We start from the raw sequence: 26,735 nt of genomic DNA, 5'->3' as shown, positions 1-26,735 counted from the left end.
AGAACATGAAAGTAAGGATTAGGGAAGAGTTTGGGTTCAGTTACTCAAGAATTTGGAGCTTTCCTGAGATAGACTGTGCTTTCAGGGTCCATCTTCAGGGACCTGACAGGGAACAAGAAAGCCAGTACTATTGGTTTTTATTACAAAATAACATACTGTTCAATTTTATGATGATTAAATCAACACTAGCAGAAAGAGTAAGGTCTTAATAAAGAACTAATGGGGCACAACAAACACAGATTTTGATGTCGGATTTAAATTAGGATGGCCAATTTTTATTAGCCATTTTTAATAAAGCTACAAGCATCAAAATATTGTACAAAGTGATTAACGTTTTTAATCAAAGCAAGAAATATGGTTCTTACAAACAGACCTATATCTGACAAACTCTACCACCTCCGTAAAAGAGATCTGGACTGGATTGCACCAGGTTTGTGTAAATTTACACTTAAGTTTGGGTGTAAAGTCTTTAAAGAGTCCTTACTTAATACTTACTAACAATTCTATTCAGCCTGCAAAACTATTTTAATTTTCTATTATAATTAGTCTGTTTTACCCAGAGCTGACTACAGTTCCCTGCATGCACTGCAACATAAAGTCCAATAACAAGCTTTGGGCCAGTGAAGAAAAGATGGCAGGTGACTAGTTATAGACCGGTCACTAGTTACAGATAGATAGATGTCGATAGTTATAAATCTGTTGCTAACGTTTTATATAAAAATGTATTTTTATGTCTTTATTTTTGAACAGTTGAAGCATTTAGTGCCTGTTTTGCTGTTGCAGTTTTGGCGTCACAGCAAAATGTTAAATCTGTTAATGTAAAGAGTAAAACTGAAATAGAAGCACAGCTGGCCCATGGTTTTATAGAGATTTTTAATATGGCCCTTCTAATGGTTCAGTTTGACACCCCTGGTTTAGAAGCTTCACTGAGCTGGAGCTGTGGGTGTTTAATTTCACACTCTGAGTTAAAAGCAGGGTGATGATTAGAGCTTTAGCTTGGTTATCCAAAAAAGTCATGCTTTGGTCTTTTTTGTGCTGTCTGTGTGGTTTCTGGTGGTTTCCCGAAAACTTACACCTGCTTAGGGGAGGTGTAAATATTTAGGCCCAATCCCATTTCACCCCTCACCATTGCCATTTAGCCCTTGCACTTTCATATAATGGGGTAGGGTGTCCTGATTCTTGTTGAGATAGAGGGGTAGGGCGAAGTGTTAGCGTTTTCAGAGGTACACAACAAACAAAGTGATATGAGAGAAAAAAACTGGCTGCACAAGCAATCAAAGCAGTCAGACTTTTCTGTTAAAAATGATGATGACCACTGTATCATCTTAGTGTAATGTTTTGTCACATGAGAGGATCTAAAGAAACAAATTCACAGCGATAATTAATGATGAGCTGCATTTTGGTCTGAACTGCACAACTACAGTAGTTGTTGCTGGTGCGCCAACATGCGGAGATCTGCTCCTCCTCACACATATACGTTTTTTTGAAAGCTTACTTTCTCTGCCTTTTGGCCTCCCGCCTGCAAGAAAACAGTGCTTCAAGACACTGAAAACAGTTTAACTAGTGGTGAACATGACTTATGTCCCTGCATGTGTGACACAGGCTGCTTCTGTCTGCTGTCTAATATCAGGCTTGATTACATGATGATACCAGACATATAAAGTAATTGTTTTATCTTTGCTTTATTATTACAGGAGAAATGATTTGAATAATAATGCAAAGTTCTTGTAGAATCAAACTACCTTCATAACAGTGTGTGGACTGCCATGTAAGATTTGCTCACAGGTTGTCTGGCTGATCAGCCGATTCATAGGAATCAAGATCAGCCGATTCCTAATCTGGCCACGTCCAACTGTGCACCTCTAAAACATGGTGTCATTAACCACTACAGCTGGGTCCTCAGCCCAGATCTGGCACACACACTGTAACGTGAGCAGAACTAAAGGATATGGCCCAAATTTGGCCCCAATCTGGCCCAACTACATTGTTGGTTCAGAACATTCACGCCAGAATTGTCTCACGAATGTAGACACAATGCAAAATCATATGAAGCTGTCCAGGATCTGGCCCTATTCTAGCCCGCATACCTAGCATTTACCCAGTAGTCAACCATCGGAAGGCCCAAAGTGGCCCAAAACTGTCTGCTATCTGGGATGGCTCTATATAGAACTATGACCACTCAAAGAACCCTTTGCATGATTAAAGGGCTCTTTGCATTGTGAAAAGTTCTTCTAATTGATGGGGAATGTGCTGTAGATGGTTCAATGTATAGAATGTTTTTTTGAAAAGGGTTCTGAGTAGCACTAAAAATTGTTCTTGTATTGTAACAAGCTTGACATCATAACAATAGAACTGTTTTTGGTGTGATATAGAACCCTTTTCAAAAAGGTTCTGTGTAGATTCATGAAACAAACATCAATCAGAAGAACCCTTTCACGATGCAAAAAACCCTTTAATCATGCAAAGGGCTTAATGGTTCTATATAGAGCATTTTCATTACTAGAGAACCCCTGAAGAACCGTTTTTAAGAGTGTACAATAATAAGCACTATTTTGATTAATAATAACAATAACAATAATAATAATAATAATAACAACAAATAGGTATACAACTAACATGGCAAAACTACTAGAACAATTAAAAAAGACGGTTCTTCACGGGTTCCTTAGTAAAGAAAACAGTTCTATAAAGAACGATAACCATGCAAAGAACCCTTGCATGACTACAGATGGTTCTATACAAAAGCCCTTTGTGAAAAGGGTTCTTCTATTGTTACAAGCCAAAGTATAAAAAGAAGTACTACCTTAAAAAAAAGATTAATAATAATAATAACAATCACGTAAACATATTTTTAAAGCAAACAACATATAAAATGTTGAAACTGAGAATTTTTTTTAATTATATGCCCATCTTGAATTTGATGCCAACAACACATTCCAAAAAAGTTGGGACGGGGGCCTGTTTACCACTGTGATTCATCACCTCTTGGGAACTGAGGAGACACTGATGTAGCTTTGAAAGTGAAATGTTTTCCTATTTTCGCTTAACATAGCATTTCAGCTACTCATCATATCAGGATGTCCTTTGTCGGATGTCACTTAATAATGTGGCAAATGTTCTCAGTGGTGACAGGTCTGCACTGTAGCCAGGCCAGTTTAGCACCTGGACTCTTATAATATGGAGCAATGCTGTTGTTACAAATACAGAATGTGGTTTGGCATTGCCTTGATGAAATAATCAAGGTCTTCCCTGAAAAAGTCATCGTCTTCGCGGATGTGCACGTCACCCATGCCATGTGCACTAACGCACCCCTATGCCATCATGAATACTGGGTTTTGGACTGTGCACTGATAATAAGCTGAGTGGTCTTTAGCCCAGAGAACACAGAGTCCATAATTTCCAAAACGAATTTCAAATGTTGATTTGTTGGACTACAGGACACTTTTCCACTTCACCTCAGTCCATTTTCAATGAGCTCAGGCCCAGAGAAGGTGGCAGCATTTCTGAATCCTGTTTAATTAAACAGTTTCTTCTTCGAGTTTTAGAGTTTTAACCTGCATTTGTGGATGGAGCGCCAAACTGTTTTCACAGACAGTGGTTTTCAGAAGTGTTTCTGAGCCCAGGCAGTGATTTCCACTACAGAATCATGTCTGTTTTTAAAGCAGTGATCCAAAGATCATGGCCAGTAAACACTGGTTTTGGCCTTGTCCCTCACATACAGACATTTCTCCAGGTTTGATTGCACAGTCTCTCACAGAGTGGTGAACCCTTCCCATCTTTACTTCTGAAAGACTCAGCCTCTCTGAGATGCTTCTTTATACACAGTCAGGTTACTGACTTGTTGCCAATAAACCTTCAGGTGTCTTTTTTTAAGTATTACACAACTTTACCAGCCTTTTGTTGACTCATTCCAACTTTTTTGGAACGTGGCATCAAATTTAAAATGGCAAATACTTTTCAAAAAACAATGAAATTGATCAATTTTAACATTTGTACTATTTTCAATTAAATATAGGGTTTAAATGTTTTGCACATCATTGCATTTTGTTTTTATTTACATTTTGCATAGGGTCCCAAGGCTTTTGGAAATAGGGTTGTACATGTTAAATTGGTTTTCATGGGGGTACCCCTATATCAGCAGTGCAGGCCTGCAGTGACCTATTTCTCCTGTAAGGAAAATGATATATTTATAATAAAGGGGTGGCAGAACAGTGAAAGACACCACTGACTGCATTACTGACTGCAGCAATTAAGGACAAGATTGACTAGATGTAACCTTGAAATACTGCAACACTCTGGTGTTTAAGAGCATAAATGTGTCAGGAGCCACAGTCTATTAATAGCAGGGGGGTGCACAGTTTTAGAGATAGTGCTAATCAGTCATGATGGATCCCATGTCAACAGAACAATGGGACGACACGAACACGATCCCCCGAAGGGCACAACAGCTTCTGTGGAACTCCGGCTGAGCCGACAGGATCCACGTCAGAGCGCCTCACTTCTGATGCAGAGCACACACACACATACACACACGTATGCGCACACACAGCTCACGTCCTTCAGTTGCCTCTAGGGCATTTGTTTCCTTGGAGCCTTAGAAAATGGACAGGGAAATGGTGTGTTAGTGTGTTCAGCTGTCTCCGTAGAACTGGGCTAAAGCAAGCACATTTTTTGAATGCATCTAAATACACAGAGCAGTGTTATTTTAAGACACTATCATGCAGTAGCTGCCACCTCCACAATTAGGACAACAAAATTAGCTAAAACCCAAGAATGTAAGCTTATATTTTACTGGTAGAGCTTTGGTTGAGGACAGACTACCAAGAAGGGATGTGCCAAGTAATTTTCTTCAAATCCTTTCTTCCCGCAGACTTGTCCTTGAGTGCGTTTACATGTACTTAATAATGCAATAACTGCATCAATCAATTTTTATCAGTAATTCATTCAATGTGTTTCCATGCACTTGGGTATCAGATAATAAAAGATAACAGAAAAACATTTGGATTTGCATTATTAATTTGTAGTATAAGTCTTTTGACCCTTTTGGCTTTCCGTTGTTTAAGTGCTGCATGAATACCCATGCCTGTGACTATCCTCTATGAATCTGAGAGGGAGCTGAATCGGATGTAACACTGTTCGGGTTCATAAGCACGTCACTCAGTGTTTGACCATTACTAAGTTAAATTAAAGCCATAGATCATATATATGGTTCTCAGGAGGGAATGGGTGGAGAGCCCTCTCTGGGTCGGGGATGAGCTCTTGCTTCAATTGGAGGACTTTAAGTATCTCGGGGTCTTGTTCACTCTTGACAGGCGGATTGGTGCTGGTCAGCAGTGATGCGGGATCTTTACCGGTCTGTTGTGGCAAAGAAAGAGCTGAGCCATAAGGCAAAGCTCTCGATTTACCGGTCGATCTACGTTCCCACCCTCACCTATGGTCATGAGCTTTGGGTAATGACTGAAAGAACGAGATCACGAATACAAGCGGCCGAAATGAGCTTCCTCCGCAGGGTGTCTGGACTCTCACTTAGAGATAGGGTGAGAATTTCAGTCATCCGGGAGGGACTCGGAGTAGAGGCGCTGCTTCTTCACATCGAGAGGAGCCAGCTGAGGTGGTTCGCGCATCTGGTTAGGATGCCTCCTGGACGCCTCCCTTGGGAGGTGTCACAGGCAAGTCCACCCGGGAGGAGACCCCGGGGAAGACCCAGGACACGCTGGCGTGACTATATCGTCCAGCTGGCCTGGGAACGCCTCAGAATCCCCCCCAGGGAACTAGTGGAAGTGGCTGGGGAAAGGGAGGTCTGGGCCTCATTGCTTAATATGCTGCCCCCACGACCCGAACCCCGGAGAAGCAGAAGATGATGGATGGATGGATGGATGGATGGATGGATGGATGGATGGATGGATGGATGGATGGATTAAAGCCATAGACATTTCAGATGATGTCCGGGTCCTATGACCACCACCATGAGCAGATCTGACTCTACAGAATAACACATTTTAGATCAGTATGTCAGTATGTGACATACTCTGCTTTGTGTTAGACATCAATGCAGCTGGAACTGAAATCAGTATTGTCATGTGACACTAATTTCAGGACATGTGTGTAGACAATATCTTACCTAGCACTCATCTTGTAACAGTTCTTGTAATTATTATTTTGCATATTTAAATATTTATTTTTCTAACTTATCCGCTCAGAGTTAAAGCCTTGAATGAGCTCACTGTCTGCTCTGGGACTGCTTTAACAACACAGTGACGCAACACATGCACCATGGTGTTCACTACCTAAATACACCACAGGTGTCTTCAAATAGAGTGCGCGTGTCGTATGAGAGACGAGGAGGAGCCGGGTGGTGGGAGAGAGAGAGAGGGAGCGAGACAGAGGGGGGAGGGAGATGGAAACACTAAGGTCACCCCTGATTGCAACAGGACTCACACATGCTCTTCTCTCTCTCTCTCTCTGTCACACACACACACACACACACACACACACACACACACACACACACACACACACACACACACACACACACACAACCCTTTCAAGGAAATACACAGATCGGCATTTGAAATACTCACTGGAACATTTCACAGCAGGCATGCTGTTTCTGTGTGTGTGTGTGTGTGTGTATATATATATATATATATATATATATATATTTACACACACACACACACACACACACACACACATATACATATATATATATATATATATATATATATATATATATAAAAGTACTGTTCTATAATGGTCCTGTGTGTCACCTGTCTGGGAGGGGTGACACTAACAGAATGCGATGCCCGCGTGGCACAGGATAAGCTGTACTGGACCCCCACACTCACTCTCAACACTATGCCTGTAGCCATGCCAACATTGCACTGGCACTGCCAACTTACAGTCCACAGGGATCTCACACGCACATATGCATAGGAGCCTTTACACTCTTATCACATGTCAAAGCAATGTTTCTTTGGCACGCGCACACACACACACACACACACACATACTTAAAGGGCTCATCTCTAGGGAACCTAAATTTTCTATGCCTTTTTGAAATAAGAGTTTGATGTAGTGTGTAAAATGTATCTTTCACTCCCAGTCCGTACAGTTCATGTATAGAAACGACTGGGGAGCCACAGTAATTCTCCTTTAAAAATGATCAACATTGGAGAGATCTTTAGATCTAAGTGCACAATGATTAGGTGATGCTACATTTGCATTTGATTTGTTTTACTGCATTTGTGACCCTACAGAACTGAATGTTATATCAGAACAGATCTCATTTAGATACAGGGTGAGTCAAAACTCACAGGACACCATTTTATTTATGTGGATTTTCTCAGCATGCACAATTTGTTTGAGATGACCCCAGAGATAAAAGTCGATAATAAAATATGACTTTTGACTCACCCTGTAGATCAGTCTTAAAGACGTAATGAAACAGTTTGTTTAATTCTAAGAAAAAAAGATTATAAAATGGCCAGTTAAAAATAGATTTGGTCTGTTTTTGGTACATAAAACCACAGAAATGTTGAGAAAAAATTACAAGAAAAACTCAGGATATGGAACCCTTCAAGATTGGCGCAAAACAGTGGAATGAAGTGAACCAAATCAGCTGTAAAAGTTCTGAAATAGACTGGAGGAACATCCTTACACACACACACACGCCAAAAGGAGATGCCTTGCACACATGTACATATACAAACATACATTCAAGCTCGACCAACTGCCGTAGACCTGGCCTCTCTAAAAACAGCAACACCTTAAATTTAGCTGTGGTCAGACCCAGAGAAGCTTCTGTCTGTCAAGGATGCTTCTGTCATTACGCTGGTTGAAAGGTCATGTAAGTTCAACAGACAAATCATATACATTTACTAGCAGCTCAGATTTGGGCTTCTGAACTGCATTCAAGCAAGAGTATTGCAAAAAGTGCAGTTTGCACAGTTAACCCAAATTAGTCTCTCTGCCAAGATATCCTTGGAGTCTGAATCTTTAGTTTGGCAGTGGAGCTGTGAAGCTAATGTAGCCCACCAATGCCCCACCAATTAGCAGAGTGGAAACTACACTCACACATTTGCTTCAAACCATGTCAAGTTGTTTCAAATAGACTTGCTTGTGTAATTTGTGACACTGTAGGGACAGTTTGCATGATGCTTCTTAGCTTCTGCTATTTCTTTGCTACAATAGCCTCATAATTCCAGCACAGAATAACAGAAAACTTAAGACACCAAACATGTTGCCTAAAGTATTCTCATTCTAATTTATGGGGAGAAAATAATGTAAACCTGATAAATAATGAAAAGCTGATACTTTATTTTCAACATTTTATTTTGACCAAATGACTTTTGAGAAGCAGGCTAGAAAATAATGCACATTTAAAAGACTCTGGTCAATTCTGGTCAAACATGCCACTGAGGAACATTACTGTTTCACTGAAGACTGAACATGCACTGTGCCTCCACTGGCTTTTCATTTGTTTTCTCCAAAGTCAAAAGACTTTGGTTCACACTTTCTTTCTTGTCCTGAATTTGCAGTAGCAGATTTTCCATGCAGTTGTAAGTGTAACTTGGCCACTAAAGTTAGACATACCCCATATAAGTCCATGGGAGCAAGTGATGCACCAAAATAAACTATTCCCACTCATTCAGAGGTTGTAAGAGCTACTGTCTCCAATATGTGCAGCCCACATTTTCATCAACCAAAGTAGAACATTTTCAGAACATATTTGTGCTGTTGAGGGACAAGGCCGGTTGCCAGATCCTCATTGCTCCTGTCTGTTTGTGACTCACTGCTCTGTTTGACAGTAAAGCTTTGAGTTAATGACAGGAAGGGAGCAGCATTTCTGCAGGCAGGTGTTCTACACACTCACACAAACACACACGCATGCATGAAAACAAGTGCAGCTATTTTCATGCACAGAAATCCAGCCTAAAACCTGAACAGGCCTATTTACAGTATTTCCTCTCTCTCTCTCTCTCTCTCTCTCTCTCTCTCTCACTCTGTGTCCCACTTTCCTAAGAAGCCAGATCTCCTTCCTCTCTTCAACTCTCCAACTTTCAACTCCAACAGGAGACCTTTTCCTACTCCCTCTTTCATTGTCACCTGATATGATCCTCTAATACACACACACACACACACACACACACACACACACACAAACACATACACATATAAATAACTAATAAACTGTGAACCAACAAAGAAATAATTGCTCTATCTAGGCCTGTGCCCAGTGACGGTTAATCGAGTTACCACAGTAACAGTTCCCAGTGTCGGTAACAGCTCACTTAGTTTAGTAAAAACAATAATTTATTGATTTATTTTGTACAAACCACAGCACGACATCAGTATTCCTAGAAATAACATAACTGAAATTTTAAACATTGGGTGATATTATATCCTCCATTAATGCCACATCCATTGTGCCTCACATAGATGCGCTGGTTAAACATGCTCTGTGCTGCAGGCAGATGTCCTGCCCGTACTAAAAGCTGGTTCTTTATGTTACAGTGTACGTTTTAGGACATCCTCACTCCACAACATTAGGTTTCAGACTGAAAACAGCTTTGATCTTGACGAAGAACACGAGTAAAAAGAAGTCTCAGCTCTCGTTTGGCAGGTGAATGGCTTGTTTCAAATGGCCTTCAGTGAAAAGGCTTTAGAAAAGAAGGCAAACAGGTAAGCTAAGTGGCCAAAAACTCTCACACAATTAAGTCCGTGTGACTTTTGCAATTCTGTTCATTCTCACTAGTTTAATTACAGTTTCATGGCTAAATTAAGATGACAATATACTATAATCACACCTTTTCCTGGACAATGTTTAATTATGTTATTTGATTCAGCAAAGATTAAGACTCAACTCACATGGTATCACTGTGCTTTTCCTGAGCTCAGTTCAGTGCAAGGGACTGTTGGAAAATTACCAGACAAACATGATTTAGACATTTACTGCTATTATTTTCCACACAGTTACTCAAATGAGAGGCCTTTAATACCAAATGGAGGAAAATTAATTTAGTCTGCAATAAGCCAAAGCTGGACCCAAACCCGGCAAGAGAAATGATGTTACTTGTTGGAGAAGCTGACAACTCTGAAACAAAGACTGACAGCTCAACAATATTCCACCAACACATAAATCCTCTTCAGTGGTGTAAAGGGCACATGATTCCTGAGGCTAGCAACTTTGGCCAGATGGTTTTTGCACATACATATAATCACAGAGCAGGGATTCTCAGCCACTGGTCTTACTGTCCACAGACTGTCCAGTGGATGGCCCGTGCGCATGCAGATATATTGGTATGTCTAAACAAAATGACTAGGATATTTAGCCACAGAACACAGTGCTAATGTAGAGTAGTACCTTAGCGACTTCATGGTGCTGCTGTGAGGCATAGCTTTAAGGTTATCTATAAATGTTTTAGTTCATAACAACCTCTTTAGTTTGTGCCATAAAAATAGCCTAAAAGCAGCTGTTAGTCATGACCTGCTGTTTAAAATGCTAAAAAATATTTCAAACCTGGTCAGGCCACCTTTATTTCCATTTACTAAAGCCTTTTGTATATAAAATGCAGTGATTTCTTTAATATTTTCATGGGTTGTGTCTGTGATTTTAGACTTGTCAGTTAATTAATTGCAGACTAACGTCTTCAAAAGAATTTGCCAAAACTTGCATATACCCTACATACACACTACACCCTACTACATATACCCTACACCCTACTACATACACCCTACGACATACACACTACGACATACACACTACACCCTACTACATATACCCTACTACATAAACCCTACATACACACTACACTCTACTATATATAACCTACACTCTATTACATATACCCTACATACACACTACACCCTACTACATACACCCTACTACATACACACTACACCCTACTACATATACCCTACTACATAAACCCTACATACACACTACACTCTACTATATATAACCTACACTCTATTACATATACCCTACATACACACTACACCCTACTACATATACCATACACCCTACTACATTCACACTATACCCTTCTGCATATACCCTACATCCTGTACCCTACTACATATACCCTACACCCTACCACATACACCTGTATTGGGCCTGTGCCATTACAGGTGGAGCTGTAGTGGATGGGGCTGAAATCCTCATCAAGAACACTACTTACACCTGTGTAGTGTGCTTGTGGCAGGAGCTTACACCCTACTACATACACCCTACTACATATACCCTATTTTCCACACCTTCAGTTCTGTTTTGTAATTATAAAATTACAGATTACTTGAAGCATGATTTGTTGGCCTTTCTTCACCCCATTTATTAATGATCCAGACCACCACAGAGCAGGAACTTTTTGGATGGTGGATCATTCTCAGCACTGCAGTGACACTGACGTGGTGGTGGTGTGTTAGCATGTGTTGTGCTGGTCTGAGTGGATCAGACACAGTAGTGCTGCTAGAGTTTACAACACCTCGGTGTCACTGCTGGCCTGAGAGTAGTCCACCATCTAAAATCATGACCACTGATGAAGGACTAGATCACATGTTTCACATTCTAGTCCTCTTGGGCCAAAACACTGATTCAGCTCATCAGCTAATTAGCAAGGCCATCATGAACTGAATTCAGTGTTAAATGGGGGTAAACGCTAATATCTGCACTGCTTTGGCCTAGGAGGTCTCCAGTTTGACATGGACTAGAGGATGACCAACACAAACTGTGCAGCAACAGATGAGCTGTCATCTCTGACTTTACATCTACAAGGTGAACCAGCAAGGTGTCTAATAGAGTGGACAGTGAGTGGACACAATGTTTAAAAACTCCAGCAGCCCTGCTGTGCCTGATCTACTCGGACCAGTACAACACACACTAACACATCACCACCACATCAATGTCACTGCAGTGTTGAGATTGATCAACCATCCAAATGGTGGTCCTGACCACTGAAGAATGGGGTAATATGGCTAAGAAATTAAGCAGAGATGGGCTAGAGTACAATAATTTTAGATCTACAAAGTGCACCTAACACACAGTCATGTACATGCATGAAGAATATAAATCCAAGACCATATAATGCAGCCCCCCCAACACACACACACACACACACACACACACAGTATGTACGTCCGACCTTTGCATATACCATCACATACATACATATCCACACACACACAGACACACAGTCCTACCCTCAGCACGTGCTCTCCTTCTTCGTGTCTCTCGTCCATGTCAGTTAAAATAGCAGTAGCAGAGGCTGCAGCTGCCTCCATGCCCTGCTACTCTCGTGTGTGAGAGTGAGAGAGGCAGAGGGAGATAGAAAGAGGGAGGGTGAATTAGCCTGTGTGTGTGTCAGAGAGAGAGAGAGAGAGAGAGAGAGAGAGAGAGAGAGAGAGAGAGAGAGAGAGAGAGAGAGAGAGAGAGAGAGAGAGACAGAGAGACAGAGAGACAGAGAGACAGAGATGCTTCGGGAGCAATGGAGCAGGAAAGAGGGTGAGTGTGTGTGAGAGCGGTGAGTCTCTGTGGGACGCTGGAACATCTCTCTGCGTGTGTGTATTTGTATTCTCTAACTCTCTCTCTCCCTCTTCCTCTCTCCCTCTCTCCCTCTCTCTCTCTCTCTCTCTCTCTCTCTCTCAGCAGCCAATCGTTGGGCTTATCTATATTTCATTTTCCTGTGCCAAAATCGACACACAGCAATACACACTCTTACCCACACAAACACAGAATGAAAAACACCCTTTTGACACCCATATCGCAGTTTTTCAGAGATCATTTTGAATACTGGCATGTGCTTCGCTCTATTACCCTTCAGTTCAATGTGAAGTGGCAGGAAATAGAGGGGACACCATACTATTTAAAAACTGATACCAATACTAGGGTTGAGTGATTTGTGGTAATAAATATCTAAGTGCATTTTTTATAACCAACATTGCAGTAATGAATATAAATAAGTTCTTTAATCTCTTGGATTTTTTTTTGTCCCAGGATGACCAGCACGTTCATTTCAGACTTGAGGCCTGAATGCTGAATGCATTGTGCCAGAGTATCAGTTGATAAGTCTGCATTATTAGGTTAGGTTTGTCCATTTAAAGCTTGCTAGGATAAGTGTGAATAATGTAGCATAGCATTAAAATTGCAGTTTTTGTGATTTGAAAATTGCACTCTTTCAAATCACAACATTCAATATAAATACTATTAATCATTCACCCCTAACCAATACCGATATTTCACCTTGATTATCAGCCGACACCAATTGTAAAATGATTGTAAAAATTGTAAAAGTTGTAAAATGAGTGTGTTTACATGCACTTTAGAACCCGATAACTGCAGAAAAACTGATCAATTCAATAATCGATCAATGTCTTTACTTGCAATTGGGTATCAGATAACAGGAAAATCTGGGTCTACATGCACAGTTTTGACCACCATGGAGTTTCATGTACAAAGCTGTGCAAACTTCACCTGCATGGACTGACCTGCCTGATGATGCTGCTGATGCTGCTGCATAAACTCAAGCTATATAAGTAACCATTGCTCCCCTCCTGTTTCCCCATTTTGTAGTATAATATTTTATGCTAATGTTGTTTGCTGTCCGGTGTCGACCAGAGGAGGATAGGTTCGCCTTTTGAGTCTTGGTTCCTCTCAGTGTTTCTTCCTCTTGCTCTTAGGGAGTTTTTCCTTGCTACTGTCGCCACTGGCGATGCTCATGGGGGCTTGGACCCAGATTTTTCTGTAAAGCTGCTTTGTGACAACACCTGTTCTAAAAAGTGCTATATAAATAAACTTTGACTTGACTATATGAGTCAGGCAGTAATCAGATTTCTGCTTTGCAACCAGCCAATAAAATCACAGAATAAGATCTACAGCATGAAGAATATTTAAATTCTTCATTTATAGCATTTTGCTGACGCTCTTATCCAGAGCGACTTACAATTTGATCATTTTACACAGGTAGGCCAAGGTGGTGTTAGGAGTCTTGCCCAAGGACCCTTATTGGTATAGTGTAGGGTGCTTGCCCTGGTGGGGGATTGAACCCCAGTCTACAGCGTAGAAGGCAAAGGTATTAATCACTACACTAACCAACCGCCTTTGACTATAATCTTACACTGCTTGCTGTATCTAGCACAATGGTCTATTTTCGCAGATGTGCAGGCTGCTAAAAAAGAAAGAAATCAGAGTAAGTGTATACATGCACTGAGAAACCTGTCTACTAAGCTAAAATATGATCTTAATAGTTGGACGTCTTTAGTAAGTGATTCAACAGAATATAGGCACGGTGCACTTCAGCACTTGACAGCCTCACTCTGTGAGTTTGCATGGTCTAGCGCTTTGTGGATAAGCTGTTGTTGCTCCTAGACACTTCACCTCCATTTCACAATAATAGCACTAACAGTTGATTGGGGCAGATCTAGCAGGAGAGAAATTTCACACACTGAGTGGCAGAGGAGGCATCCTATGACAGACGCTTGCATCTGTGACAATCAGCCACTGCTAGAATTTAGTAAATATTACAAGTTATTCATTCAATCTATAGCAGAGCATCAGCCTGTTGTGAGGTTCAGACCCAAGAACACTGTCTGATGGGGTTGACTGATGGGGATGGTGCTACAGGTGACACAAGAATAAAGAGGATTGCTGGGCTCAGGCTAATATAGTGTAGGAATGTTTTGGGGTGTCCTCCCCAAGGTTTCTAAAACCGTTTTTTGTTTATTAGACAACAGCAGATCATTCATTAATTCAGCATTGGTCACTGAAGTCTCTTGTAAACCAAATCATAAAAACCATACAAAAAAAAGATGAGTGAAAACACTGCTTGCAGTAGGAAACAGATGTCTTCACATCTCCTCTCTCCACATCAACCCCTCTTCTACACGTCTCCATTACAATGTCTACTAACAGAGAAACTATTTATTCATTTAATAATTTATATTTTACTGATACATTTTATAGCTCGGCTTCCTGCCCCAAGCCGATCAGCCTGATAAAATATTGGGTTTGGGCTGATTTGTCATGCACAACATCAGGCTCAGGTTGGCTTCCCAATGAGTCATCCCAGAATACTGGAGGCTGTTACTGCAGCAAAGACGTGTGAGGGAGGTCGGCAACCCCCCCATTAACAACCTTGATTTTCAGAAGAGCAGGTCTTTACAAACATGTATAAACATACAGGATGGCGTTCTGCTACATAACTATCTAAAGAGAAGCCTAACTTTACACGAGAAGGCAAAAGATTCTTAGCTTTTAATGTATGTTACCGTGAAAAGGTTCTTTTCCATTATTAAGTAATTTTGGAGCATTCTTTCGGTTCATAACATGGATCACAATTGCACACAATGTCTTTTTTTTAATGCCGATCAGGCATAACATTGACTTGTTTTTATGCTCACTGTCCATTTTATCAGTTTTTAAACACGGTGTCCACTCATTGTCCACTCTATTAGACACTCCTGCCTTGTCAGTCCACCTTGTAGATGTAAAGTCAGAGACGACAGCTCATCTGCTGCTGCACAGTTTGTGTTGGTCATCCTCTAGTCCTTCATCAGTGGTCACAGGACGCTGGAAGCTGCTGGCTGGATGTTTTTGGTTGGTGGACTTTTCTCAGTCCAGCTGTGACACTGAGGTGTTTAAAAACTCCAGCAGCACTGCTGTGTCTGATCCACTCACACCAGCGGAACACACACTAACACACCACCACCACGTCAGTGTTACGGCAGTGCTGAGAATGATCCACCACCCAAATAGTACCTGCTCTGTGAGGGTCCATGGGGGTCCTGACCACTGAAGAACAGGGTAAAGGGGGCTAACAAAGTATCAGAGAAGCAGATGGACTACAGTCTGTCACTGTAGAACTACAAAGTGCAGCTATAGAGTAAGTGGAGCTGATCAAATGGACAAAGAGTGTAGAAACAAGGAGGTGGTCATAACGTTATGCCTGATTGTTGTTTGTGCGTTTGTTGCTTTCTGTTCATAACATTGGACAAGGTCATCCATTCTGCCTTCCTACAAGCCCCTGATGCTATGAACGTGCATAAACCCACTCACCCACACAAAACACAGGCTCAGCCATGCTCAGAATACACAAACTCCTCTCAGGATGGTGTGTATCTTTACTTTGCAGACACACACACACACACACACACACACACACACAGAACAAAAAAGCAAGACACCAGCTCACAGACAATGTTGCTCTGCCACTCAGCACCTACTTAATGATTTAATTAACAGATAAATCAATCAACCTAGTCCTCGTAAAGACTCTTCAGTTCATCAATATCCGCTTATTAAAACTAACTAAATGCAGTATCGACCTTGAGGGGATTCAAGTTTCCAGCCTTACTATTAATCTATGAATCCTGTCATATTATTTATTATTAATATTTATTATAATAAACCATTGTGTCTCTGATGGTTCCTGATGGTTTTGTAATGTGTTCTGGCTATTTTAAAGGCTTGACATCACAATGTGATAGTTTAACAGGTTAACCAATGGCTGATTCTAAACACATTTGATGGTCTCCTAATACGTGTTCTACTAGTGGTCTTGTTAGGAAACCTAAAACCAATTCCCTTTAGAAAGCCAAACCATTATGTTTTAATCCTAACGGTTTCTAGTGGTCCTTTTTTAGCAATTATAGAGTAAAACCTAATGCTTTTTATTGCTTTCTAATGGGAATAGGCTTAAATGGTTTCCTGTAGAGACCATGCGATTTCTGTGAAACACCCAGTACGAAACCATCAAATGCAAGTCAAATACTCTGCTAGAATTTGAAAAAAATGTTAGTTATACTGCTTTGGGCAGCAGCTGGTTCAGCTTGTTTTATAAACAAGCCCCCATCTACAGCGGCATCTAATGCAGCTGGCTGAGTCAGGTGGCTTCCCAGGTGGTCCAAGAGAAAGTGCAGCAATCAGCCTGATGTTAGACTAAGACTCACCCCAAAAGACCATTCCCTTATGCCCCCTACCTTGAAGGTGATGGAGAGCCTGCTGTGCTTTTTATTTTAGGGTGTGTTCAGACTTAGCAGGTGTGTGTCTGCTCTGTTAGTGTGGCTCATCCAAGCTGTGGGCACACCCCGTTGCAGGCTGAGACCCCCTGAGCAAGTTGGTCTCGGTTTGCTTCAAAACGAACTCTGGTGCGGTTCGTTTGGAGTAAGAACGCAGTACAGATCAAAAACGGACCAAAGACAGACTGAACCGTCATCTCCTCTGTGGAAAACATCTTTGGCACGTGGAACAGACGGGTTTCTGATGCTGATTTTAGACGTGCATGTGTTTTATCATCTATTCATAGCCTCTGAATTGGTAATCGTAGAGCAGACCTTGTGGTCTCTCCAACATGCTCATTTTATTATAATACTTGTTTAAATACAATGCAATCACTTACAGGATATGAATATACAGCCAGTGTACCTGTAGGTTTTATTTTTTTTAGGTAAAAATAAAATAATCCTCTATTACAGTAAAATAAAGCTCTGCTGATCGTTCAACACAGTTTTAACGATAAAAAGCCTTAAACGCTGGAGTTAATGTTGCTACAACTGCAAATTCACCCCTTCACCTGGAGGATCAGTGCACAGACTGCTGGTCACCATAGCAACACAAAAAAACAGTCTTGCCTAGCTAATACTGAGCAAATCGGCAAATAGACAAATATCAATAATACACTAAATTATTCGCACTTATAATCACTCCAGCTGGTTTCTTGATATGTTTAATCTGCCATGAGAAACTGTTAAACACTAAAAAATTGTGTTCTCATTCGAAATATTCTCCCATTCCACTTTAAATGGTACAGCAGTTACATTCTGGTCTGAGAATTTTAGGTGGATCAGGTAAGTTCAAACAAGAAGCCACGAATGAGAAGCGAATTCAGCCTCGTAAAAAATCTAACATTAAAAGGCATTTACTCTACTATTCTACTTTTAAGAAAAGGTTTCCTGCTGGAGATGCGAGAAAAGCAGCTAGAAAAGCTGAGCTAAAGCTTAAAGCAGAGCAAAGTAAGTCTGTGTTTTCATTTATTTTAGCTATATTCTTCAGCCTACACCAGGACCTGCACATACTGAGACATATTTACCTCCAAGATAGTAAAATGATTACTTAAATGGACTGTAAGTGGCCATAAAATGTTGTGGCTCCCAAGGTGGTTTGATTTTTTTCTGAGAGAACAAAATGTCTCTTCTTATCATCTGGGTTGCGACCCCTGAACTAAATAATCAATACTTAGACAGACGTTAAGAAAACATCAAAAACAATATCAAAGCATTACAAACAAAATCTACCAAGATCGTATCATTATTCAAAGAAGAGAAGCGGAGAAAACAGAAAACGGGGAACAGAATTGCCTGTGCGCGTGTGTGTGTGTGTGTGTGTGTGTGTGTGTGTGTACATTAAGCTAATTGTGAACTGACGTGTTTACGTTTGAGATTATCTGCTGGCGCTAAGAGAAAATGGAATAGAACATGAAGAGAAAACTTTATATCTACCTGTAAAAGTGTGCTTTGTGTGTATATCCCATTTAAAATAAAGAGAGCAGTAAACAGAGAAAGGAGAGAAGGACGGAAGAACACAGGAAGATGATTAAGCAGGTAACCTTAGAGTAATAGGGTAAAGCATGCCCACATATGTGATTCAAAGGCCGATGATTTAATGGGAGAGTGAATTAATGAATGGGGTCCCTGATGTTAAGTATGTCAGTGTGATTGCTAATCACACCAGAACTAAAAAACAACAGCGTGTTTTTTCTGCTTTGGTCTGGACCAAGAGAACCGAACTACAAGTATAAATGCACCCTTAAAGTGAAAATGTGCCTAAAGCATTTCTGACTCAATGACAGCTCAAGAATCTAACATTAACATTGATTTGCACTGCTTGTACACTGTGTTATCTAAGGTAAGGCTTCATCTTACCTCAGATTGATTCTTTAATGCTTTAGCTAAAAGGGGCTAAAAGGCCCTGTAATGGAAGCTTATATTTTACCTAAACTACATTTATGGCATTTGGCAGATGTTCTTATCCAGAGCGACTTACAACTTGAGCATTTTTATACAAGTAGGCGAAGGTAGTGTTAGGAGTCTTGCCCAAGAACTCTATTGGGGGTAGTGTACAGCCTACAAAGCAGAGGCATTACCCACTACATTATACCAACCACATAATAGCATAAACTAGCATTAGACACTAGTCTCACACTAGAGGTGGGCAACATGCAATGATATAATATCGCAATACTTCAATACATATTCACGATACACAACAGGCATCACAAAAGTTGGAAGAGACAAAACAGAACGTGTAGTGCTGCATAAAAACATTATAATAACAATAAGAAACCTACAATGATTTGTTTCCAATGTTTTACTGCACTATCCAGTCCAGTTAAACAGGCCTAAAAATGCTCACTTTGAAATGAAACGTAGTTGATCAGTGCTCTTTAAATATGGACAATATTAAAGCATATTGGGACAATTTATCACGATCATTTTTTATTCATAGCTGTATGTCATACAGTGTCAGAAACCAACAGGTCTGTTTGAGATTACCTAACAACTTGACTGAAGCCAGTGCGTGAAGACTCAGGCCTCGCAGTTAGCACCGGCGCTAATTGGTGGGGTTTAGGTTTCCTTTCCTTGTAAGCTGCATTAGTTCTGCAGTTCCAGCACAAAAAGGCAAACAGAAAATCTGAAAATTGCTCACATTTGATTCGCCAGACTATGGCTTCAATACGAATACCGTACAGTGAGGTTAACCAGCCACGGACGCAGTGGAACGTTCTGGAGAGAATTTACAAGCTGCATCCAGCGGCTGAATGACACCAGGAAAGACACCAGATGTTATCTCGGATGGGGGTGGGGGGTGGGGGGGTGGTAATAAAATACAAAGACAGAGGGAATGAGATAGATAGAGAAGAGAGAAAGTGAAACAGCGAGCATGAGAGAGGGAGCGAGGGAATGAATGTGGCTGAATGAAAGCAAGGCTTTGCTCGGATGACTCAATATGGTGACTCATCGCCGAATCTCAGGAGGATTAAGGAGATGGTGCCATGTAGCTGAACGTGGCGAAACTGCACCGCTGCTTAACAGATAGACTCTCACTGAGGCCAACGCAGAGGATTTCTGTGCTCACATGAGCCATTACTCATTCACTCACCCATACAACCCATCCACTCTGTCGCGCATATATTATATATTTTATTACTGTGTCTGGACAAGGTCATCACAAGGTCGTAATGCAGCAGAGTTTTGCTTGCATGTGTGTATGCAGAATTACTCCACTGTGATCTTAAGATCACTCTGAAATAAATACAGGAACCAAAACACACACAAACACACTCTTATTTCTCATTCGAGCTGCAACACGTACAATCCAAACCAATTGTGCTTCGACGTTCATCAGGTTTGTTACTATTAGGCCTGGCAAAATGATGACATCATTGCCTAATAACAAATATTGAGTGTATTAATGTAGAATCATATAAGATAATGACAGATCAAATTAAACGATAATACCTCGAGACGTAGAGTTTCAGTTCAATTCTGAGAGAGACGTTTTTAGATGCATCTTAAAAGTGAGTGCTGAGCTTGACTGTCTAATAAAAGGTGGAATTGAGTTCCACAGTTTAGAAGCAGAATAACTGAAAGAGTCTCTCTGTGTTCTCTGGATGTTCCAGCGGGTATTTACAGAAGGTCAGTATCTGCAGATCTAAGATCACGTGCTGGAACATAAACAGACAGACACTCTGTGACGTAAGCGGAGCTTCAAGGTCGTTTAGAGCCTTAAAAACTAGCAGCAGAACTTTAAGATCTATCCTGAACTATACAGGTAGCCCTACAGTAATCAGGTCTGCTTGTAACAAATGCATGAACAAGTTTCTCTGCGTTACTCTTTAGTGACATTTCTCAAATGATAAAAAGCGAATTTAGTGACACCAGGTTTTGTACTTCAGGTTTGGTGTGTGAAGCTAAAGAACCAAGTTTCTCCTGAATCATTTTTCTCTGACTTTTTATTAGTATTTCTGTTTTTTCATTATTTAATTATAGTAAATCAAGTCAAGTCCGCTGAGAAATATCTGACCCACAGCTGGTCAGTATGTCTACAAATTTGTGACCTTCAGAAGGAATAGAAATACATAACTGGATGTCGTCACCATAGCTATGAAAATGTATATGATTTTTCCTAGTGACATCACCTAGCAGTAGCAAGTACAAAAGGAAAAGCCTTAAAACTGAACCCTGTGGCACTCCACAAGACATGTCAAGTCTGTTTGATGAATGGCTGCCTAAATATGAAATAAAATATATTAAATCACTCTAAAACTGTGACCGAGAGGCTGCCCAAGGATTCAAGATCCATCCATCCATCCATCCATCCATTTTCTAAGCCGCTTCTCCTTCAGGGTCGCGGGGGGGATTCAAGATGCTGGATTAAAAACTTCAATGTCAACAGATTCAAAAGCTGCACTGAGATGTAATAAAGCCAGAATAGAAGGATTTTTTTGCATCAGTGCTCAGCCTGAGGTCATTCAGAATAGTTAATAAACAAAGTTACATAGCAAGATGGTTAATAAGCCAGTTTGGCCACTTTTGGCTTGTGCTTTAATGAATGCATGGAATAGGGGGAAAGAAATTGCAATCATTCATGTGACAATCGCCAGCAGAAACCATGCTTGTGACAGCCTTAGTTACTGCATGTGTTTACATGTACTTTGTAACATATCATTCAACTCAAGTCAATAATGCATAAGTATCATTTAAATTATTATTACAATTACAGTGTTGTTCATATTTCAAAGACACAAATGTATTATGAAGATAATCATTTACAAAACATGCATATAGACTTGTGAAGGGGAGCATTATATGGATGTACTTTCTGACTTGGTTCTACTCATAATGCACAAGCTAATGAGCTGATAATAGACAAATAGGAATATTTAGCAGAAACACAAGTTTTATGTTTTATGAAAATATTTATTATTCAAAAATAGCCAAGGGAAACATTTTGGCTGAGAATTAAACTGGCTTTTGCATCAAATGAGGGAAATAAGGAGTGCATTTTCTCCATATGTTACATTTCCAGATGGCTGCTACTAGTATTTTTAGCTATGCAATGTACATTTGTCCATTTTTATAAATAAATATATTGTACAGTCTCAAGAACCAACAGGTCCATTTGTGATTACTTAACAACTTCACTTAGTTTAAAGCAAGTGTGAGAGAATTCAGGCCTTGCAGTTAGCACAGAGCTAATTGGTGGGGTTTAGACTTCCATTACTTGTTAACTACATTAGCTTCACAACTGGCCTTTGTGTCAAGTAAGGAGTAACAGAGGCTGTCCCTTCAGAGGAGCTAACTCTAGAACTAACGGGTGGTGATGACTTGTAGGTTTCCATTCAACGTATTTTCTCATCAGTTGATGATGTGCCGGCATGTCAGTTTCTCATGGTAACATTACAGTGATATCTTTTCGTTGTTTTACATTGGTTTGGCTAATGCTGGCTAAGACGAGAAACTAGACTTTTCCCAGCCTCTACAATGTTTTTTGGGTTTTGATTAGGTTACCATGCACAGGTGGGTGGGAAAAATAAAAACATCCAATAATACAGAGTTTCATCTCCCACATACACTCTCACAGATCATCGAGGGAAACACTCTGCCAGCTCAGAGACCTTCTGTAATACCATGCTTCACACACATGATGGGCAAGACAAATGGCAAATGGGACCACTGCGGTCAGCACACCTTTCCATTTATCATCTGTAAAAAGTGCTGCCACTGAATTAGCGCAGGAATGGAGCAGCGGAGCTGGACTTCACCCTGAGCCTTAGGCCATTTGTTCTAGATCCCTGGCTGGGGGACCTGCAACGAACCTCCGCAGTTCACAGAGCTCAGGGAGATGAATGTGTGTTAGGATGGCATTCAAAGTAGCTGAAACCACTGTTTATGCTTTACCTACAAGTACTGAAATAATTTAGAGTACATACAACATTAAAAACAATTGTTTCATCGAATGAATGGGACTGTGAATGCTGACTGGCTGGATTAAGGAATTCAGTGTGTTGACTGGCTGGAACAAGGGATTCTGCATAGTGATTGACTGCACTAAAGGATTCTATGCATTGATTGGCTGGTTCAGGGTATTCTCTGTGCTGACTGGATGGTTTAGTGGATCTTGATCTAGGCGACTAGACTAAGGGCTTGTATGCACTGATTGGCTGGATTAGGGGATTCTGCATACTGACTGACTGGACTAAGGGCTTCCATGCACTGATTGGCTGGATTAGGGGATCCTGCGTATTGACTGACTGGACTAAGGGCCTCTATGCACTGATTGGCTGGATTCTGCATAGTGCAAGACTGAAGGATTCTATGCACTGATTGACAGAATCAGGGGATTCTGTCAACTGACTGGATGGTTTAGTGGATACTATGTGCTAATTAGCTGGATTATGGGATTCTGTGTGCTGCTTGGATTTTCCCTAGCGAAACATTGAGCCCTTTTGTCTTTTTTGTGTCCCCTCAAAGTAACTAAAACCTGCCCCTAGAGTAGTCAGGCCACATGCTTGTTAACTGTAAGGGTGTACAAGTATGTTTAACGATGTTATATAAAACCTTTTTTTTTTTTTTTTTTTTTTTTAAATGGGTGATGTTCTCCATCAGAGTAGGTTTTAGTGAGGCAGTGTTCTGGTAGGATCTGCTAAGAGTATATGCTTATGAAGGAAAAGGGCAGCAGTGCTATATATCAGAAATCCTTGGTCATCAATGAGACAGCGTATTACTCTAATCCTATTTGCTGTAAACAACATATCATGTGTGGTGATGTTTCAGAAATCTGCCCTTGAGCTGTTTAGGGAGACAAGTGAATCTAACAGACACTACAGGGTTCCCGTGCTTCTCAGGAACACTGCAAAATTATAGCAGCTCAAAAAGCTCAAGCAGAGCAGTTTCTGCCTCAGGATTTAGGAAGAGAGCTCATTTGCTAAACTGTCGGATCTGTGTGATTCTAGTTAGATTACACAGCAAGAGAAGCAACTAATTACAGACACTTAAAACAACTCAAGAATTACTCAGAGTCTGGTACACTTAATCAAGCGCTTAAAAGGAATATAAATATCAATGCCAAGTGTTATTGAAAGCGTATCATCATGTCTTAATGCTCAGCACAAGACCAATTTGTTGGACTAAGGATTTTCTCTTATAGAGGCCTCTTGTCTGCACTTGCAAGGAATCATTCTTGTGAGAACTGAATAATTTGTGCAGTCTTTTAAACCCTCTTCTCAATCTGCTGTCCATATCAGCAGTCCTGGTCGCAGTGCCAACCCGAACGCTGCTGCCGCCAAAGATCAGATTAACAGTGCTTCCCAAAGAGGCAGCCGAGAGGCAAAGATTAGCTCTGAAAAAAAAAAGTCACTCAGGGACAAAGAGTGCCAAAAACAACATAACAGAACACAGTCTTGGTTTTACACAGATCTTACCAGAATGTGGGACTTCTAGGATGGTTGCTGGTGAATTGAAGCCTCCTTCTGGCTAAAACTGTTACTGCAGATCAGCATCTATTAATATAGGGCTTTTTCTTTTAATGTTGGGCAGGAGCATCTTTGCTTTGAATAGTATGGAGATGCAAAAACAGAGCATTAAAAATGCACGTCATTTTGTGAAATCAATGAGAAACATCACTAAATATCATGTGGATAAATTTACATGTATGGGTCATTTTACAGAAACGTCCATTTTTGTGTCCCTAGCGTTTGCAGATATATTACCCTTAAAAGAAACGTTAGGATTACAATTTATTCATGTTTTAAAATAAAACGACGAGTTATTTTAACAATTACACCTTCTTGAGATTCAATTTAGTAGTATTAGATTTTAAATCAATGACACAGAATTCCAAGCAGCACAGAAGTGCTCGTCCTCACAGTCATGTGTGAAGGGCAAGTGGCACATTTTCAGGTTTTTCTGCTATTTTAACTGCAGTAATAATCTATACATGACTACGAAATATCTGAATTAAATGACAAAGGAAACAAACACCAAATTAATATAAAACATATAATGAACGTTGTGGCTCCCAGGAGTCGTGTCACTGGTGTTACCGCATAACAAAAAGCCCACAGATGACGTCACGACTTCCTTTTACCCGTTTTCTATGGTACGGGGAAAAGGAAGTCATAGGATCTATGAAGAAAAGCACACGGTAAGTCCACTGTGTCTTTTCAGCTCACAGAGATTTTCTCATTTAGCTCAGGATTTCACACGAAGATTTTAGTTGAAGTCACTGGTGTGACCGACTTTATTCTTAGGTCTTTGTGAAAAACAGGAAACAAATGGATTAAAGTTCATATTTTGGTGGACATTCCATGATTGATGCTCTGCAGCAAGCAGCTTGTAAAATGCATTTTCCATTAAAACATGTCTCTGGTGTTACTTTTCTTATGTGTAATACCAATGACTCCTATGGACAGATAAAAAAAAGTAGACATTTCTGTTGAATGACCCATACAGTATAATCACTATTTGTTTAAAATGTTTATTCTTAAGGACTTGCAGTGAGCACGGTGGCGTGGTGGGTAGCACTGTCACCTCACAACGAGGAGGGCCTGGGTTCGAGTCCCTTGCCAGGTGACCGGGGTCCTCCCTGTGTCTGTGTGTGTTTCCTCCGGGTTCTCCGGTTTCCTCCCACAGTCCAAAGACATGCAGTCAGGCCAATTGGAGATGCTAAATTGCCCCTGGGTGCGAGGGACTGTCTGTGTCTGTCTGTCTGCCCTGCAATGGTCTGGTGACCTGTCCAGGGTGTATCCTGCCTTCCGCCCGATGACCACTGGGATAGGCTCCAGCATCCCCCCGTGACCCTGACGGAGAAGCAGCTTAGAAAATGGATGGTTGGATGGATGGATGGACTTGCAGTGATTCCTCCTCCAAGAGGTATACGTTTAATTCACGGCCAACAAAGAACCAAAAAGGGTTCTTACTTCTTCACAAGTTTCATATCGTAACGCAGAACCCTTTTCAGTTCTAGAACCATTTTTAAAAAGATTCTATATAGAACCATCTACAGCACATTCTCCATCAAGCTGAAGAAACTGTTACTCACTGTGTAAAGAACTCACAACCACATGAAATAGTTGTATAAACAACTCCTGCATGGTTCTAAAATAGAACCATTGCCTTTATTAAAGAACCACTGAAGAACCATCATTTTTAAGAGTGTACTACTCCATTAGCATTAACAATCATATTTTTTATTGACCCTCTGACCCCCAGTTGGCTCTGAACACTACCCTACTGAAAAAAGCAGCTCAGACTGATATGGATCCCAGGCTGGTCCAAACGTGTTTACTGTGGTCTGGTGCTGGTTTAGCTAGTTACCTAGTTTGACCCTCTGAACCAAAAAATATTGCGGTTGTCTGAACAAAATCTCATCTCAAATTTTGTCAGTTTTTGACATAATTTGAAAATGCCTGTTGCCCTTTACATTGTGTGTAAATTTCATGATGAATGGCCCAAAAGAAATGGGACTTACTGACTTACATGAAAAGTTATGTATGTTTTTTCCTTCTCCTGTAAAGTTACTACTTTGGAGATGCAAGGTTTTGTTTGCGACAGCAGTGATATGCTGGTTCTGCTGGTGACCAGCCCTGCTAGTCTAAGCTGTTTTTTTCTAGCAGGGAGAACCAGCATAGAGCAGCACGGCTGGTCACCAGCAAGGTGGCATATGTTGAGTTTTAGATGCT

At 40.7% G+C, this 26,735-nt stretch overlaps 1 protein-coding gene across 4 annotated transcripts in view; it reads right to left on the bottom strand.

The window, feature by feature from the left end:
* Window positions 1–12,532, bottom strand: part of LOC108435610 (sodium bicarbonate cotransporter 3-like) — a 90,060-nt gene extending 77,528 nt beyond the window's left edge. For 3 of the 4 annotated variants that reach the window (XM_017711571.2, XM_017711572.2, XM_017711574.2), the window contains exon 1: window positions 12,202–12,531. In XM_017711571.2, the coding sequence (XP_017567060.1) occupies window positions 12,202–12,282 (81 nt within the window). In that variant the 5' untranslated portion in view covers window positions 12,283–12,531. Of the gene's footprint in view, window positions 1–12,201 lie in introns of all 4 variants that reach the window. The other variant, XM_017711573.2, reaches the window with a different exon arrangement.
* Window positions 12,533–26,735: the final 14,203 nt, after the last annotated feature.

The sequence above is a fragment of the Pygocentrus nattereri genome, chromosome 11 (genome assembly GCF_015220715.1).
Source record: "Pygocentrus nattereri isolate fPygNat1 chromosome 11, fPygNat1.pri, whole genome shotgun sequence".
Classification (NCBI taxonomy): domain Eukaryota; kingdom Metazoa; phylum Chordata; class Actinopteri; order Characiformes; family Serrasalmidae; genus Pygocentrus; species Pygocentrus nattereri.
This window is presented reverse-complemented; position numbering and strand designations above follow the sequence as displayed.